Below are 17,262 nucleotides of genomic sequence, written 5' to 3'. Positions count from 1 at the left end.
CCAGTCCAGTCATCTCAAACTGATTTCTTGACCATGTCAGGGATATGAGCTAACAAATCTGCAGCAGCTGTGTGAAGCTATCATGTCATTATGGACTCACTGAGAGATATTTCCAGCACCTTGCTGAATCTGTGCCACAAAGAATTAGAGGCATTTTTGAAGTCAAAGAGGAGTCCATTCAGTACTTCCAAGGAGTGCTTAAATCGCAGATGAGTGTAAATACCTCAATTCACATGGTGCATTTACAAAACAACATACTTTAATTATAAAAGTAAAAGATAACATGCGGGGGGCTAAAAAGCAAAAAGAATATGTTTTTGAGTAGATGGCAACAGGTTTTATGACCAACACAGTTACTGTTTCCATTTTTTTTTTCCAGTTTAGAGCTGACTTCTGATCTTCTGTCACTCAGCGATCAGCTCAGCTACCCCAAGTTTGGCTTTGGTTTCTTGAATAAGGGTATCTAAATGGTGGATATTTCCTCAGCTACCACAGCTGGGGATTTCAGCTATTGAGCTGCATCTCCAAACTGGAGTCTCAGATAAAAGATTTGCTGACTAGCTGTTCTCAGAGGCAGGGGAATGAGCATGACATTAGAGACCATATTGCTGCTGTCCACTTAATTTGGTTCTGAATCAGTGCTCTCACGGCATACATGAAAGAAGCGTGCCATGACACACTGTGGGAAATAGAAACTCAGCACCCCCTGGTGTCAGGATGAAAGCCCTGTGTTATCTGTCCCAGCTCATGTTTGAAAAAAGGCCACACAAAAGAAGAAATGAGCTGAAAAGAAAAAATAAAAATAAAGAAGGAAACAAAAGTTTTGTATGTTATTAAGAGTTAATTGTGACTTTTTTTTGACAAGAAAAGGTCACATTAACACATCCATTAATCGTTAACGTCCACGATTAATATCATACAATAGTAGACTAATCTAATAATATTTCTGTCTTGTTTGTTTTATTTTTTAGTTAAAAAAATAAAGTTTGTTGAAATAAATTGATGTGAACCTAAACTAAATTTATCCCACTGTACTGAACGGTAACAAGGAAGTCATGGACATATTCAAACTACTTATTACAAAATTATAATCTCTTGCTATTTAGACATACATCACGATGACAGCGTTTCTTGCTTATCTGTACCGTTTGGCCTAACTAAAACCAGCACAGAAATAGCTACAAACATCCGGAATTGTGGCTTCACCTTCAAATTAAAAGCAGGTGGCCCGAAAGCATTTGCAAGAAAGTGATACGGCATATGCTGTAAGCACAACACGGTGCGAAAAGAATGGGTATCATTTGATTCAACAACCGAAAAGTCATAATTTAGCTTTCTTGGTCAAAAATGTGCAGATTCTCCAGAATTGTCATTTAAACTGAAAGGTATTTAGTGGAAGTGAAGGAACTTACGTAATCCGTATTACTTGACAGTTTGTCCGCTGAACACGGAACCGGTGCTTCAAGCACGTTTTCCTGTTTTTAGATATCACCTTTACTCATACAGGTGAACACGTCAGCTTTTATAATGCTGTAGCTCTTGTTATAAGTCGTAGGCGTCGCGATTACAGGTGACTATTTCGTCCAGCTCACCCGTCCTTTTCTGTTAGCCTAACCTCTCATCATGTGGGTGTTCGGTTACGGCTCACTGATATGGAAAGTAGATTTTCCTTACGAGGAAAAGAGAATTGGGTACATAAAAGGCTTCAGTCGCCGGTTTTGGCAAGGCAGTACCGACCATCGAGGTGTACCGGGTAAGGTGAGTATACCTTGCTGGCTTTGGGAACTGATTCATAGCGGCCAGAATGAAAAAAGTACTACCTGATGCAATGTTGCTACAGTGTGTTTTAGTGCACGGCAGACATTACTGAAGACACTTCACTTCGGCTTATATTATTACAAAGTTAACGGCTTTATGTCCTAACCTTTATTCCTTATAAATGGGCTTTAATATTTAAATCCATGTTAGCAATATTCCCCCTAATATGGCGATTTATAGACTCCTGTAATCTTATATCGGATTAAAACCACAACTTTTCTTTGTTTGCCCAGCTTTAGAAAACGTATTCATTTTCTAATGTAATTCTAATTTTATCCACTCTTTTTCTCCTGGTCTGCCAAGCGCTGCCAATCAATACGTGTCCACCTCACAGTCTGGCAACCACTGCATTATAAAGTGTACAGGTGATATTATACAGTGGAGGAAATAATTGTTTGTTTTTCTGCTGAATTTGTAATTTTGATCACACACAATGGAATAAACAGTCTCGAACTGTTTACGGTGAGATGCAGAATATCAACCAGAAATTCAGAAGTAAAAGCTATAAATTCATTTGCATGTCATTGATTGAAAGAAGTATTTCATCGCCAAGCAAAACATGCCTTAGTACTTGGCAACTTGAAACTTCAGTTCCCCCCACAGATTTTCTATAGGGTGATTGATAATCTTTTTATTTCCTTCATTTCCAAATAATGTCACCAAAAGTTGTCACCTTCTCACCAAACCTACTGTTGATTGACTTGCAGTCCATTACAGCTTTGTGGAGGTTTACATTCTTATCCAGCTCTTAGGTCTTGCCTATGGAGGTAGAGAGGTTGGGATGGAAAAACCCGATTTTATGGACAAGCATGCTTTACAAATATAACTTGAAATCAAGCGCATCTGTAATCGATTGATTGTAATCTGTGTACCACATGAACACAGAATTCTGGCTAGATTATAGGAGATCAAATACTTATTTAACTCAGTGACATGCAAATCAATTTATAGTGTTTATGTAATATGCTTTTTTCCTGGACTTTTGGTTGATATTCTGTCTCTCTCCATTAAAATGAAACTACCATAAAAACCAATTAATGAAAATTTAACCAATTTCTCTGTAAGTGAGCAACATTACAAATTCAACAGGGGATCAAATAATTATTTCCCCCACCGTGCCTGTAACCTTTCAGAAAGATCCCATTTCCTGCAATATGTGTGCTAACCAACTTGCAATTTAATGACAAAGCCATTTATTATGTGTGTTTGTGTGTTCTTTGCAGCCTGGCCGGGTTGTGACACTTGTGGAGAATCCTGAGGTGAGTTATACCCCCTTTCTTAACATCAGGGTGCAATAACAATTTCTTTGTAGTGTGCCCATGACGTATTCCTTTATTAATCAGTCAGTATTAAAAAGTCTTTATGATGTCAGAAAGAAATAATTTGTGATTCCAACCACAAATTCAATTAATAGCTTGACAGATGAGCAGAACCATTCATTATCAAAAATTAATGGAAACGAAAGAAACGATAATAGAAAAGAAGAAATTATATTGGTCATATTCTTGATGTTTTTCCATAAATATGGACTACATACTCAAAATAGCCCCCATTTGTTTGTTCTTTCCTTCATTGACTGGTAACTTCATTACATAATAGGTACAAGACGTATGCCTTTATTGTCATCACTTTGATGTTTGCATTGCAGGAAGCAAACAAAATTACATGTTATTTACACAGTAATGAGAGATTATTACTACCTGAAGGTCATAATCCACCTACCTTGTTATGTATTCTTGTTTTATTGGCTATAATTAAGACAAGAGTTGGAGTGTGAAGGCGATCAGTGTACAAAGCTGCACAAATTGGATTCCACTTCAGAGAGAACTTTTTGTGTTCACTTACATACATAGAAAGTGCTATACTTTAATTATAAACAGTTTTGCAGAGTTTCGTGCTTTTACAAGGCAGACAGGAGTGAAAACGGCGCAGGAAAGAAGACTGTCTATAAACCTCTTATAGACAGTACTGTACAAAAGTCTTGAGTGACCCCTCATTTTTTTATGTTGCTAGGAAAATGGGAAAGAGACTTCTGGAATAGTTCTCCAGATGTCTAAAGATGTTTCAGAAGTCTTTTTTTTTGGATGTTGGCTGCCTTTTGTTCTGTTCTCTGTCAAGGTGATCCCACTCTGCTTTAATAATCTTGAGGTCTAGGCTCTGGGGAGGCCAATCCATGTCTAATAGTGTTCCAGTGGCAGTCTGTTGCCAAATGCTTCCCAGATAGTGTTTTTATGTTGGATCAAAGTCTGACTGTACTTTTCAATGCTTATTATTACATAATTTTGATAAGATACCCAGTACCACTGGCTGAAATGCAGCCCCAAACCACAACTAAGCCGTGTTTCACAGATGCCAACAGATACTCAATGTTGTACCTCTCTCCTGACCATGTCTGTACTTACTAAAGGCAATTTGAACAATCCAGTTTCGGTGCGACAACCAAACAAATAAAATAAAACAACAATCTCTGAAAATGATCAACGACTGGAATGAAAATGAGTGAAAAAGCAGCCAATGTCTAGAAGGAAAAAGTTTGAAAGACTTCAGAAAGCCTGAAGAACTGTTGCTCAAGATGTCTTTAAAAAAGAACTTGAAAGTCTGACTTCTTAAAAGCAAAATGTCTAAAAATGAGGAGTGGCTTGAGGATTTTGCACAGTACTGTAGTATGAGTTGTGATGTAGTAAAGCATGGCAGGAATCCGTTTTTAGAATTGACTGATAAGTGTGATAAGTTTGAAATAAATGCTGAAAACTATCAATTATAGTTTCTTGAAGTCCAAGGTAAAGTCCTTGGATGTTTGCAAACATAAAATACAATAAGAAATACTCACAGCGTAGAAGCAAGAGAGTAATTGATTATAATAATTTTCTGGGTGTGAGTATGGTTAGTGTTTTTGAACATAACATTGGTTATGTCAGTTATTTTTATTTTGACTTTTATTGTGACTTTAGACAAGGTGATTATATATCATCATTTATCAAATGTAAATACTAATACATTTACCGGACACTTTATTAAGGACATGGGCATTGGTAGTGGTTGGAACCCTTTTTGCACTGCCTTAATTCTTCAAGGCATACATTCAAAAGGGCTCTGGAAACATTCCTCTAACATTTTGGTCCACACTGACATATTTTCTCTGTTTTGAACTATTGTCTATAAACCCTAGAGGTCGTTGTGTGAGAAAATCCCAGTAGATCAGCAGTTTCTGAAATACTCAGACCAGTAAGTTTGAAATTCAGTAGGTATTCTTGTCTACCATGTCTACATTCTTAAATGCACTGAGATGCTGCCACCAATTAGATTTGTGTGAAGAAGCAGTTGAACAGGTGTACCTAAGAAAATGTCATCAGGTTATGGACCTCTAAGCCATTTTGCTTTCCTCAGGGGTGTGTTTGGGGTGTTGCCTACAAACTGCCGACTGGCCGGGAGGAAGAAGTGAAGCGCTACCTCGACTACCGAGAAAAAGGTGGTTATCAGGTCGTCACGGTGACCTTTCACCCCCGTCCATCACTCACTTGCTCGCCAAGCCAGACGCTGATCTACATCGGCTCCAAGGACAATCCCAACTACCTCGGCCCCGCACCCCTGGAGGAGATCGCCATTCAGATCATCAACTCTACCGGTCCAAGCGGGAAAAATACAGAGTACCTGTTTCAGCTGGCTGACGCCGTGAGGACTTTTCTGCCTGAGGACTCAGACACACATCTGTTTTCTCTTGAAACTTTAGTAAGAGAGAGGCTAGAAAACGGACAGAAAAATTCAGTAACAGCAGTTGATTTTTAAAAAATGTCTATATTGGGCTGGGTTCGTCACATGATCTCAGGGTTTAAGGTAAACTTGTCCAATAAAGATGTTTGTTACATGTAGGATGGGACATGTTGACCTCATTAGTTGACTAAATAATGTTATTTTGTTCAGGATTTCAGTGCAAATAAATATCCACTGAAAGCTGCTTCAAAGTAATAACACATAAACTGGTATAGAAAACATAAATTACCAAAAATGTACAGATCGCAAGTTAAGTTTCAATATAAATCCCTACAGAACAGTTTCAATATATATGGTTTAAATATAGGTATTTAATATCTGGCGTTGACTAGCCAAGATGAGAAAGAATTGCTAATGTTATTGCATATTAGTTATTAAACATTTAACACTCAAACCTGAGCTGCTTCATGTCTGGTTTAACGTTTATTAAATATAGAGCTAAAAGTCTTGAGCCAACCCTCATTTCTTTATATTTTGTTAAGAAAATGGGGAAATGGGTACAGCGATTTATTGAAATATGGAAATATACTATGGGATGTAAAAGCAGAGTATAATTCTATAAAGCTTGAAAGTCAATATTCAACATGACTGAACTCTTAGGCAAGCTCGTCATTTCTTTAAGCATTCTTCAGGAATAGTTCTCTGAGCTTGTTGAAGGACATTTAAAGCTCTTCTCTGGATGTTGGCTGCCTTTTGTTTTATTCTGTGTCAAGCTGATCTCACACTGCTAGAGGCCAGTCTAGCAGTGTGAGATCATTAAAATGAAGCTATTACCGCATGATGGATATGAGAATATATCAGATTTTTTTCCTATATCTTAAGACATGACTTTCAGATACTGTTTATCTGCTGTAGATATTTTGTCTTTTCTCCTCAAGTTGTCCAGTTTCCCTCAAACGATAGGACACACTGCACATTCATGACAAGCTATGCCAAGTTTTCAGCTAATAGCGCTTTGGAAATCACCTTGCTGGTGCTCTTTTATTCCTCTAAAAATGGTCAGGTACAAGGACTGGACTTAAAGTGAGTGAAAGAGCAGCCCATGTCCAAAGAACAAGGCTTTTAGAGAACTACTGCTCAAGCTCACTTTAAAGAATTTGAAGAAAATCTGGCTCCTTGGAAGTAAAATGTAAAGAAATTAGGGTTGGCACATGTTTTTTGCACACTCTAGCTCTAAGTTGGTTTCATAATCAGACACAAAAACAATGACAGATGCAGCTGCAAATTAAGTGCTAATTAACCTTTGTTAGCATGGTAAACACTGTAAACATTTCACTTTAGAACTTTAGAAACATCAGCACCGTTAGTACTGTCACCGTGAGCATGTTAATGTTAGTGTTCAGCTCAATGCACTGCTGTGACAAATGACAGCCTTTCATTGTCAGTGTAGGCTTTTCTTTTCTGTCTTGCTATGGTTAGTCTAATGTGTTCCTGAAGTATTCTACTGAACCGTTTATTAAAAAATAAAACCTTTTTGCAATTAAAATATAATGACGCCCCAGTTATTTTTCCTTGTTTTTTTTTAGTAACTTTAATAAAATAAATCTAAAACTTGACAAATCGGTTGAAACGCTGTAATAAATACAGCTAAAAAAATTGTCCAATCTGGTAATGCAGCTTTTCTAAATACAGCCTATCTCTCTTCCTGCTATGATGAAGTAGTTGTCATGAAAATCACTTTAAGCAAACACACATTGTTTAGTCTAACCTTTACTTACTCTGTGTCAAGATTAGTAGTTCTAGCACAGGGGAGCCGGCATCGGCTGCTTCTCATTCTGCCTGCCTCCGTCTCAGCACAGTAAACACATCAAATTCAACACGACTGCATCAGAAAAACATCAACAAGCAGAATAAAAGAGTGACAGCTCGAACTGTGATTCCATCTTTAACACACACACACACACTCAGTGGGACACAAGTGGCTATTTCTTCTGCTACATCAACCTACCTTTGCTTACTTTACAGTCATAATGTTACAGTCTTTAGCGTACTGTGGACATAAAAAAATGAGTATCATCAGAAGCAATACTGAGGTAGGCTGCAGGTTTCAAACAATGCTCAGTTGGCACGAAGGGGCCCAAAGTGTGCCATGAAAATATCCCTCAAACCATTGCACCACCACCTGAACCCCTGATATAAGGCAGAATAGATCCAAGCTTTCATGTAGTTTACATTAGACCCTACTATCCAAAAAAGCAGAAAAAGACTCATCAGATCAGGCAATATTTCCAAACTTCTGCTGTCCAATTTTGGAGAGCCCATGCAAATTGTGGCCTCAATTTCCTCTTCTTAGATGACAGGAGTGGCACCTGGTGTGGTCTTCTGGTCCTGTAACCTATGGACTTCAAGGTCCGACGTGTTGTGTGTTCAGAGATGCTCTCCTCCTTACTGTGGTTGTACTGAGTTGTTATTTGAGTTACTATGTCTTCCTACCAGCTCAAAGCTGTCTCCTCTGACCTCTAGCATCAACAAAGCATTTTCACTGAGAGATCTGCTGCTCACTGGATATTTTGTTTTTGTACCTGTCTCTGTAAACCCTACAGATGGCTGTGTAGGGATTCCCAGTAGATCAGCAGTTTCTGAAATACTAAGACATACAACTATGTTCAGAGTCACTAAAATAACCATTTTCCCCCCCTGCTGGTTCTCAGTTTGAAATTCAGCAGTCCTTCTTGACCATGTCTGCATGCTAAACTCAGTTGCTGCCATGTGACTGGCTGATTAGATATTTATGTTAATAAGCTATTGAACAAGCGAACCTAATGAAGTAGCCAGTGAGTAAATATATCCTGATGGACTGGTGATCTGTCCACTGTTTACCCTCCTTCTCACCCAATTTAAAGCTAGAATAGGCTCAAGTCCCTCACAACCCTGACATAGATGAGGAGTTAAGAAAACAGATGGATAATTATTAATATGTAATCTATGAAAATAAGTCAAAACACAAAGTTTAGACACTTAAGTTTTTCAAGCATTCAACTGTAGAATATATTTCAAGTTTTAGCACTAAAAGCTTTTTGACATTGTGCATTCAAAAAAACAAAAAAACAAAAACCCTGCTCTTTTCATGTCTTAATCTAAATCTAAATGACTCCTGTGCGACATACAGGAACTTGTTAAAACTCAGACCTGAGATTTTACTAGGCTGCAGCAGTAAAAGGGGTCTAGCTACGCTGGTGCTAATGTGCACAGGCTCTAGTAACAGGGCGCAGTGGCACAAAACTATCCTCGCAAGAAGAAGCTTTTATGTTTGAGCTCTGCACAGAATGAAGTGTACTGCTATGTGACATGGCTGTACAGAGATAAACAGCTGGTGCTTTATACAGTCAGCCAACCCTGCAAACATGCAACACTCAAAAAGAAGCACCACACTTTACAAATAATGCATTTATTTCACAGGACACGGTAAATTCTCAGTGCAGAACTAATGCAGAACATGACAAAATGTGGCCTATAGAAATATGACACCATTGTTACTGCAGGTCACAGATTTTTATGATCTAATATGATATATACAATTTTTATTTCTTCTTTTTATTTATATAAATGATATAATTAATGTCAATATGAGGTATTATATATCATGAGTGCTTTAAGATAGCTTTATAAGTGTTGGATACAATATAGCTGTAGAAATACAACAACGATAATTTTTAGATTACAATTTCACAAATATTTTCTGAATATATTGCATACATCCATCCATTCGCTTATCCTTTTCAGGGTCGCGGGGGGCGCTGGAGCCTATCCCAGCTGTCATAGGGCAAGAGGCAGGGTACACCCTGGACAGGTCGCCAGTCTGTCGCAGGGCTAACACACAAGGACAGACAACCATTCACACTCACATTCACACCTAGTGGCAATTTGGATTATCCAATTAACCTATCCCCACAAGCTGCATGTCTTTGGACGGTGGGAGGAAGCCGGAGTACCCGGAGAGAACCCACGCAAACACGGGGAGAACATGCAAACTCCACACAGAAAGACCCCGGCCTGATGGTAGAATTGAACTCAGGACCTTCTTGCTGTGCGGCAACAGTGCTAACCACTGTGCCACCGTGCTGCCTATATTGCATACATTTATATATATTTATAATTTCACACATGAACATTATCATGAAGGAATGTCTTCCTTGTATTTAATAACGTGCACAAGTTAGAACTCTTTTAAAAGTACATACCGGAACAATGATGATTAGCAATAAAAAGACTTTCTCAATATAAACCAAACCTTTCCCTCTAAAGTGGCCACCTTTGACTAAAAATACCATGCTAGTTAAAAATTTGAAACCATTTTGCCCAGGATTGCTTACTTGCTGGGTTTAGTGAAGGCCAACGGTGGCAAGTGAGGTTCCAGCGGGAGAGCGCCCTGCTAGCATTATCAGATATTATTTTACAGGCTGCACAAGACTGGAGTTCCCAGCTGTTGTGTAATTAATTTCTCTGGTAGTGGTCCTACATGGCTTACGAAGACCTGGGAAGGCAGGAAATTTCTGTCTAGGCGTAATAACAGGGTGACACCAGCAGGTCTGTGAGCACGAGCAGCTGATCGTCAGTGAAGCACTGTCGATGCTCCTGCCAGTTGTCGTGGTGAGTACGCCGAAATTCTGACAAGGTCTTCTTCACCGTCATCTTTGGGTAAGAAAATCAAAATCATCATACATAAACATAATCTAGGTGAATGCAGTGTGCACATTTAGAAACAACACCACAAAACACAAGTGAGTTTATCAGCTTTACTGTATTTACTTTATTGGGTTTTTTCCTGCTGTCTTTCATCGAAAACATGGTGGATGCTCATATTAAACCTGTATGAAGACTGAAATCTCTATGATGCAATATTTTTTTCCAATCTTAGCTCTGTATGATATCCTACAGAGCTCTAGTGGCTGGCGCTTTGGCTGTGAACACATGAGACCTGTTCAAACTGCTGTTTTCATGTGAAGGGCAGCCAATCAGAACAAAAATGGCTTAAAGGAGGGAGGAAGGGACCTAAAAGAGTTTGTTTTACACAGAATATGAACTGAGATGCGGCAACAAGGCCACATATATGGTAAATATTTGGTAAATAAGTAATGATCTGAACTATGAATTATGCAAAGCTACTTTTTTAGCATCCGAGAATAAAAATAAACATACATCTTAAGTATCATTTTTAGAGCATGATTCATCACTGCACATTTGGTCCTCTACACGCTAACAAAGCTCAACATCCCATTCATGAAAAAATACAATTATCTGCCTCATTGCTAAAGCCCTGGTGATACATCAGCTGGCTGATATCGACCAATCACAGATAAACTGGTATCTGCTTTTTGTTGACCAATGAAGGTATCATGAAATTAGGGACACGATCACTTATTAGTCTTTTTAAAAGGACACAGCTCAGTCTTCATAATTAAAAAAAGACCAACGAGGGCAGTCTGATGGTACTTATTATTTTCAGAATTTCTATAAAACAAAAAAATTGACTAAAGTAGAACAACGACGCAGATCAATCCATCATGAATAATAATCATTAGCTACAGTCCACTAGTTAGGCGTTTGTATCATATTTAATTTAACAGCATTTTCAGCAGAGTGCTTTTACAGGTTTGGTATGACTAAAATGACTTAAAGGGAGCCAATGTTTCCTCCACTGCTGTGTGCATGTGGGAGAAAGAGAAATACCTGGTGTTCTCATGCCTTCATCTGAGTTCAGTTGAAGTGTTTACATATGCGCAAAAAATGCTGACTAATAGCTCTGAGTTGTTAAGAGGGCTGAAAGGGACCAAGTGTGAAAGCATCCTAGATTTTTATAGAACACAATGCAGAAAAACATGCCTGGGATCATATAGAAATGGTGCCTTCACACAACACATGCAACAGAGCATACATCCAAGTGTATTAACAAACAGTTACTTTATGAGTAGTTAATAATCTTCCCCTTTTCAATGCAAACAAGTATTTTTTATTAAAAAATATGCAGTATATAGCTCTATGTGGTATATGCAGTCTATATAACTGTTAACTGCTCTGTACCAGAGGCCTGAGAGTTTGTCCGCGTTTGTCTTTTTCCATACACTGGTATGTATAATAAAAAGGTAACAGAATAATTTTTAATCTGGCAACCACAGCAGGGAAAATAGGATTGTTATTTCTCAAGTGTGAATGTAAAGATATTTGGCTTCTAGATAAACAAGATGTAATGCATGATTCAAGGCCAAACTTTTATGTAAACTAATATACATGAGCCCAAAGTGTTGTGCTGTTTCTCGGTAGTGGAACAATTCCATTATAGTCTGTAGTAAAGTCCTGCAATAAAACGAATGTTGATAGCAACTGTTTTTCTTGCTTCATTTGTTTTGAACAGTGAACGCTCATACCCACCCTTGATTACAGCCACTATCTATTACAATGAAGCCTACACTTAAGTTTAAGTACATGAACTGCAAATTCAAAAGTTCCTGTTTTGGCTGGTAAATCCTCTATCTAGAGACACATAATGTAAAATGCAGATTAGCAGCTGAAAATATTTGCAGCAACGATCTAAACTGTTTACAATAATTAAAAACTAATTTGGAAAAATAATTTATTCATTGCACACTGTTAGAAACTGTTGTTTCTAGTTAGCTAAGAATGAAGTATAAAGTTATTTGGCCAAAGAAGGAAAGTCAGTAATTAATCTGATGATGATGAGATGATAAGAACACCTTCCTGACTTTTTTTTTTTTTTTTACGTGTATTTTACTTGTATCTGTGATTACCTATGTATATGGATGTGGTTCACAGTAGTTTAGTGATTCTGCAGCAATCGTGCTAATTGGCAGCATGACTGTGAGGATGACACTGTGCGGAAAGTTGGTAGCCAAGTTTGCTAGTATAGACTGATAAGTTAGCACTCCGTTGACTTGCCAAACACTGACATCTCTGACTCCAAATAACCCCAAATGTGGGGCCACGATCCTACTTTGACACGTGAAAATATGAACACCAGGAGCTCATGGATACGGATATCATCATTATGGATATCTCCACCTTTTAAATACAGCCTATGATTTACAGTAACCAACATATGTGTCCTTTACTATAATGGGCAAAATATAATATTTCTACCAGATTCTATTTTTTTCTGACTAATCTTTCCGGTAACAGACATGTTAATCAATATTTTTACAAATACAATATTTTAACTGTATTTTATTGGATTTTCTTTCTCATCTTTTTCACTTTCCTATGGGAGAGGCACTAAACCATCGTCATCATTGGCTCCACACCACTATAATGTATTATTCAAACTCTGCTCTACGGATTACATTGTATGTATTCGTCATGCCTGAAGTAAGACCAAAGACACAATTTTCTCCTCAATTGGACAATGAAATTGTATTCTTTCAGCTCACACTGTTTTGAGCTAGATGTTTATATATGAGTGTGTGTGGTGGGGCTAATGCGTGCGCGCACCTCTATAGGCTGTGGGTCATTGAGATGGCTGCTCAGGTCCATCAATATCTGAGGCATCCAGTCTGGGACATCATAGGGGCTCGACAGGATGCACGCACTGAGGCCGAGCACTCCAGCATGGCGCCGCACTAAATCTACACACACACACACACACACACACACACACACACACAAAGGGAGAGTTGAAATAGCTCTTCGAATCTCAAGGTTCACATTTCCCCTGGGATAAGAAAGGGTAATAGGGCAAGTATTATTGTGATTGCCTCACTGTGCAATTGTGACGTGCACGGAAATGTGTGTGTGTGTACCTGTAGAGGCCAGCTCCCCTCGGGCCTTGGGGAGGGAAGTCTGACTCAGTGTCTGGAGCTGTGTCTGCAGACTGGAGTCCAGAGGGAAGAACTGGCACTGCAGTAAACCACTGAGGGTGGTGCATGCCATGTCCCTCACCTACAATGAGAAGGAGAAAGGCGGGACAGGAAGGAGAGAAAGAGGGAGGAAAAAACAGGTCCTTGAAGATCAGAACTGACAAATAAAGAGTGCTGTGGAGAACACGAGGCATTTTTAGAGGCAAGGAATGCATGTGCAATTTATTAAGGGAGGCGAGCCCAAGGAGATCGGTGAACAGCAAGGTACACGGGACAGATATAAGCAAAGGAAGGGGAGGAGGAGGAGGAGGGATAGATGCTGAGCTGAGCTGATGTAAAATTCAGTTGCAGAACATCACTGCCTTCCTGCATCACTTTGCATAAATTATGAATAAGCTCTGAGTGATGGTTGAGGCACTGTAACAGACAGTGATACGAGGACAAAGCATTAATCAACTCTACACTCACACAGTTAACAAAATATTAAGAGAAGGACCTGTGTTGGTAATTTAGACAATTCAATTGGAGTGCAGGGGTTATTGATTTTCACCTGTGCTGTACATCCAGATCAATAAACGTAGACAGTTTAAAGGGTTTAAAAGCAAGACAAGTGGGACATTGATTGCTCAAAAGCTGACATTACTCAATATTTCAAGAGACTTCTGTTCTCCGAGAACCAGTTGTAAAGCTTTTTTTTATTCGATTCAATAAATAAACATTAGTAAGTAATTTAGAGGATTTAAAGTCAAGACAAATAAACAATTATTTTGAGTTTAGCTTGAATCTTATTTTTAGATCGTCCAAGCTGCCACAGACAAAGAGATTTCAGGCAGCCACAGTACTCAATCAACATCCCTGTAACTACAGTGAGCACTGAGACAGACTGTTATTTTTAAGCAATAACTGTGAATGGAAAAGATGGATTAAGGTTTAGGTTAGAAAAGCAGCCCTTTATTATCTCCTGACAGAGATCCCAGGGGCTGTGTTAAACCAGCGCTTGTGAATACGTTACCTCAAGCTGCTCATCTAGCAGCAGCTGCATCACCAGTTTTCGAATGCGGAGAACCTCAGCGGGCACACTGAGCAGAGTAAACAAATTGTAGAAAACCATGATCTGGAGGTAGGTCAGCACTGAGAAGCGTGCATGCCATGACCTGCTGCCTGCCATCTAAGGAGAGAGGAGAGAAAGAAGGGATGAGATAATGAGAGACAAGTTGGAGTTTGTACTGATGCCCGAAAGGCCCTGAAGGTGATATATTGCTCATAAAAGATATATAAACTCGAGTACACAACATCTATATGTAATACTTTCTCTTTTCATGCAATTAAAATCTTTCAAGAAGCATCTGGATGACTCTGTGAGGCTGTGCCTGCGCAATATAAGTATGCCAACATATTCATAATCGCACATCTATTTCACTAAGTATAAATATACACAGAATGTGTATAAATAAGGGTATACCGTATACACCTACCATATTCTATACCACATTCTACACCACTTTGGTGCATTTGGTTACACTGTCTACATTTTAATGCAAAATAAAAACACAGATTGCAACAGAAGAAAGACATTTTGGAATCTGGTGCTGGCCATACCAGCAAAGACCTAATAAACAAACAAACGGGCTAATATATATCATATTTATGTTGTTTCCTGATGCTTCTCAGCTGGGGTTTACAAGATTTCACAAATATCTACTCGTTATCATCCAAATCAATGGTTATCATAATAAATATGTAAACAGGCATTCTTATCATGACTCTTGACCATCTGTATCCATAAACTAAAATATAACTTAATGAGGAAAAATTTTCATCCATCTGTCCATCCATCTGGGTTCAGGTTACCTGAGACAGCCACATCTCCCTCCCCGTAGCCACCTGATCCAGCTCTTCTGGGGGATACCAATTAATTCCTAGTAACCAGTAAAGTGACATAATGTCCTCAAGGCATCCTTGTTCTGCCTCCTGTCGGTGAGGCATATCCAGAACACTGACTCCTTTCGATGTGGAGGAGTTGTGGCTCTACTCCAAGTACCTTCTAAATGACCAAGGCCATCATCCTATCACTAAGGCTAAGGCTAGCCTCCCCTTTAAGGAAGCTCATTTCAGCTGCTTTTATCAGTGATGGATGTGCAGCCAAACATGAAGCAGCTAAGAAAAAAGGTTTAAAGCCTCATCTCAGGGCTAGTTTACCGTGCTGAGCTTTTTGTTTTACAAATCAGATTTGTGAGTTGTCAGCATGTACAAATAAATACTCCAGAGGGGTAGCCAAGATGGTAAGACATGCTTCAGTAAACTATGTAGGAGTGAATGGCATTAATATCGAATAAATTATTTCATTTATTAAAGGTAAATAAACCTTTTTCATGGCACTGTAGGCAGAACAGTACTTTTCTCAGTGTAGTGTATGTGCTTATAAACCTTAATAAATTAAAGCTCAGACCTGATGATGACTGCATGAAAAGTCAGTATTAGGGTTAGGTTACAAAACCTGCTACAATCGATTCTGAAAGTCTGTATCAAATTTCTGCTGCCTACAAATTACCATAAACAGTTGTTGATCTGCAACTTTTCATTGTTTGACACTGTTGATTACTGTATTTTAAAACTTAGACTCTTCCAGTCAGGACTCTCTGGGAGAGCAGTGGCATGGTTCTCAAACTACCTCAGTAACAGGACTCAGTGCATTAAATCTGACGGTCTATGTTCTGACTTTGTTACAGTGCACAACGGAGTGCCACAGTATTAGGTCCCCTTCTATTTATCATTTACGTAAACAATCTTAGTCTACATGTGCCAGATGCAAACTTGCACTTCTATGCTGATGATACAGTTATTTACAGCTGTGGTTCAACTCTTGTCCAAGCCATTGACTCCTTGCAGAAAGCCTTTTCTGCTGTCCAGCATTCATTACTTCAGCTTAAACTTTTTCTCAACGCAGACAAAACAAAGCTCATGTTGTTTTCTAAATCAAGGAGACGAGCCCAAACAATCCCATCAGTAACCACTCTTGAAGGTAATAAAATAGAGTTGGTTCACACCTATAAATATCTGGGAATCTTAATTGATGACTCGCTTACCTTCAAACCACATGTAGAGAATCTTGTGAAAAACCTGAAGTTAAAACTGAGATTTTATTTTCAAAATAAGTTGTGTTTCTCTTTTAATACAAAGAAGCGGCTTGTTGCTGCAACATTCTTGCCTGTGCTGGATTATGGTGATATTCTACTGTATATATGAATGCTTCTGCTCAATGTCTTCGAATGGTTGATTCTGTGTATCATGCTTCTCTGAGGTTCATCACTAACTGTAAATTTCAGACTCACCACTGTGAGTTATACTCTCAGGTAGGATGGCCTGCTTTGGTAAGTCGGAGGAACTCTCATTTATACAGTTTTATATTTAAGGCAATACTTGGGTTGCTGCCTTCTTATATATGTTCCCTGCTTGTAATGAAACATGCTGGTCGGTATTCTCTTCGTCTGCATGGTTACTTATTGCTTTCTGTTCCATTTGCCCGAACTGAACTTGGTAAAAGAGCTTTTGTCCATTTAGCACCCTTGGCCTGGAACAAACTGCAGAAGGAATGGAAAATGACTGAATTCATTTCATTAAGTGCTTTTAACTCTAAACTACGAATCCTTGAGGCCAAGTCCATAACATGTAACTGTTTCAATTAGATTGATTGTCATTTTAACTGACTTTTTTATTTTTATTTGAATTTTATTGAATTTTATTTTTTATTTTATTCGTATTCTTTCACTTATTGTTGCATGTGTGTTGTTGCTGCCTGTGTTTGAGTAATTTCTGTAACTGTGAGACATCTGCTGCTGCCTATCTTGGCCAGGTCTCCCTCGAA

The 17,262-nt window shown here is 38.6% G+C and overlaps 2 protein-coding genes across 2 annotated transcripts in view; one reads left to right on the top strand and one right to left on the bottom strand.

Annotated features, from left to right (window-relative positions):
• Positions 1 to 1,411: 1,411 nt before the first annotated feature.
• Positions 1,412 to 7,080, top strand: chac2 (ChaC, cation transport regulator homolog 2 (E. coli)). Its single transcript, XM_085284910.1, has 3 exons — positions 1,412 to 1,758; positions 3,042 to 3,077; positions 5,206 to 7,080. Exons 1-3 carry the CDS (start codon positions 1,624 to 1,626, stop codon positions 5,602 to 5,604), a joined length of 570 nt encoding a protein of 189 aa, XP_085141036.1. The 5' UTR covers positions 1,412 to 1,623; the 3' UTR covers positions 5,605 to 7,080.
• A 1,878-nt stretch (positions 7,081 to 8,958) lies between these two features.
• The window catches only part of LOC146568692 (proteasome activator complex subunit 4B-like), a 48,230-nt gene continuing 39,926 nt past the window's right edge, over positions 8,959 to 17,262 (bottom strand). Inside the window, exons 44-47 of the mRNA XM_085284903.1 lie at positions 14,410 to 14,565; positions 13,341 to 13,479; positions 13,033 to 13,166; positions 8,959 to 10,221 (exon numbers count right to left, since the gene is read on the bottom strand). Coding sequence (XP_085141029.1) covers positions 10,087 to 10,221; positions 13,033 to 13,166; positions 13,341 to 13,479; positions 14,410 to 14,565 — 564 coding nt within the window. The 3' untranslated portion in view covers positions 8,959 to 10,086. The remainder of the gene's footprint in view (positions 10,222 to 13,032; positions 13,167 to 13,340; positions 13,480 to 14,409; positions 14,566 to 17,262) is intronic.

Source organism: Mchenga conophoros, linkage group LG8, assembly GCF_057382185.1.
Source record: "Mchenga conophoros isolate Kocher_MC1m ecotype Shallow Benthic linkage group LG8, M_conophoros_male_GT1.1, whole genome shotgun sequence".
Taxonomy (NCBI): domain Eukaryota; kingdom Metazoa; phylum Chordata; class Actinopteri; order Cichliformes; family Cichlidae; genus Mchenga; species Mchenga conophoros.
This window is presented reverse-complemented; position numbering and strand designations above follow the sequence as displayed.

Excerpts from the sequence above, each read along its gene's own strand:
- chac2 (XM_085284910.1), top strand. The coding sequence starts at position 1,624 with ATGTGGGTGTTCGGTTACGGCTCACTGATATGGAAAGTAGATTTTCCT. Across the intron at positions 1,759-3,041 it reads ATCGAGGTGTACCGGGTAAG|CCTGGCCGGGTTGTGACACT; the intron begins GTGAGTATACCT and ends TGTTCTTTGCAG. Across the intron at positions 3,078-5,205 it reads CACTTGTGGAGAATCCTGAG|GGGTGTGTTTGGGGTGTTGC; the intron begins GTGAGTTATACC and ends TGCTTTCCTCAG.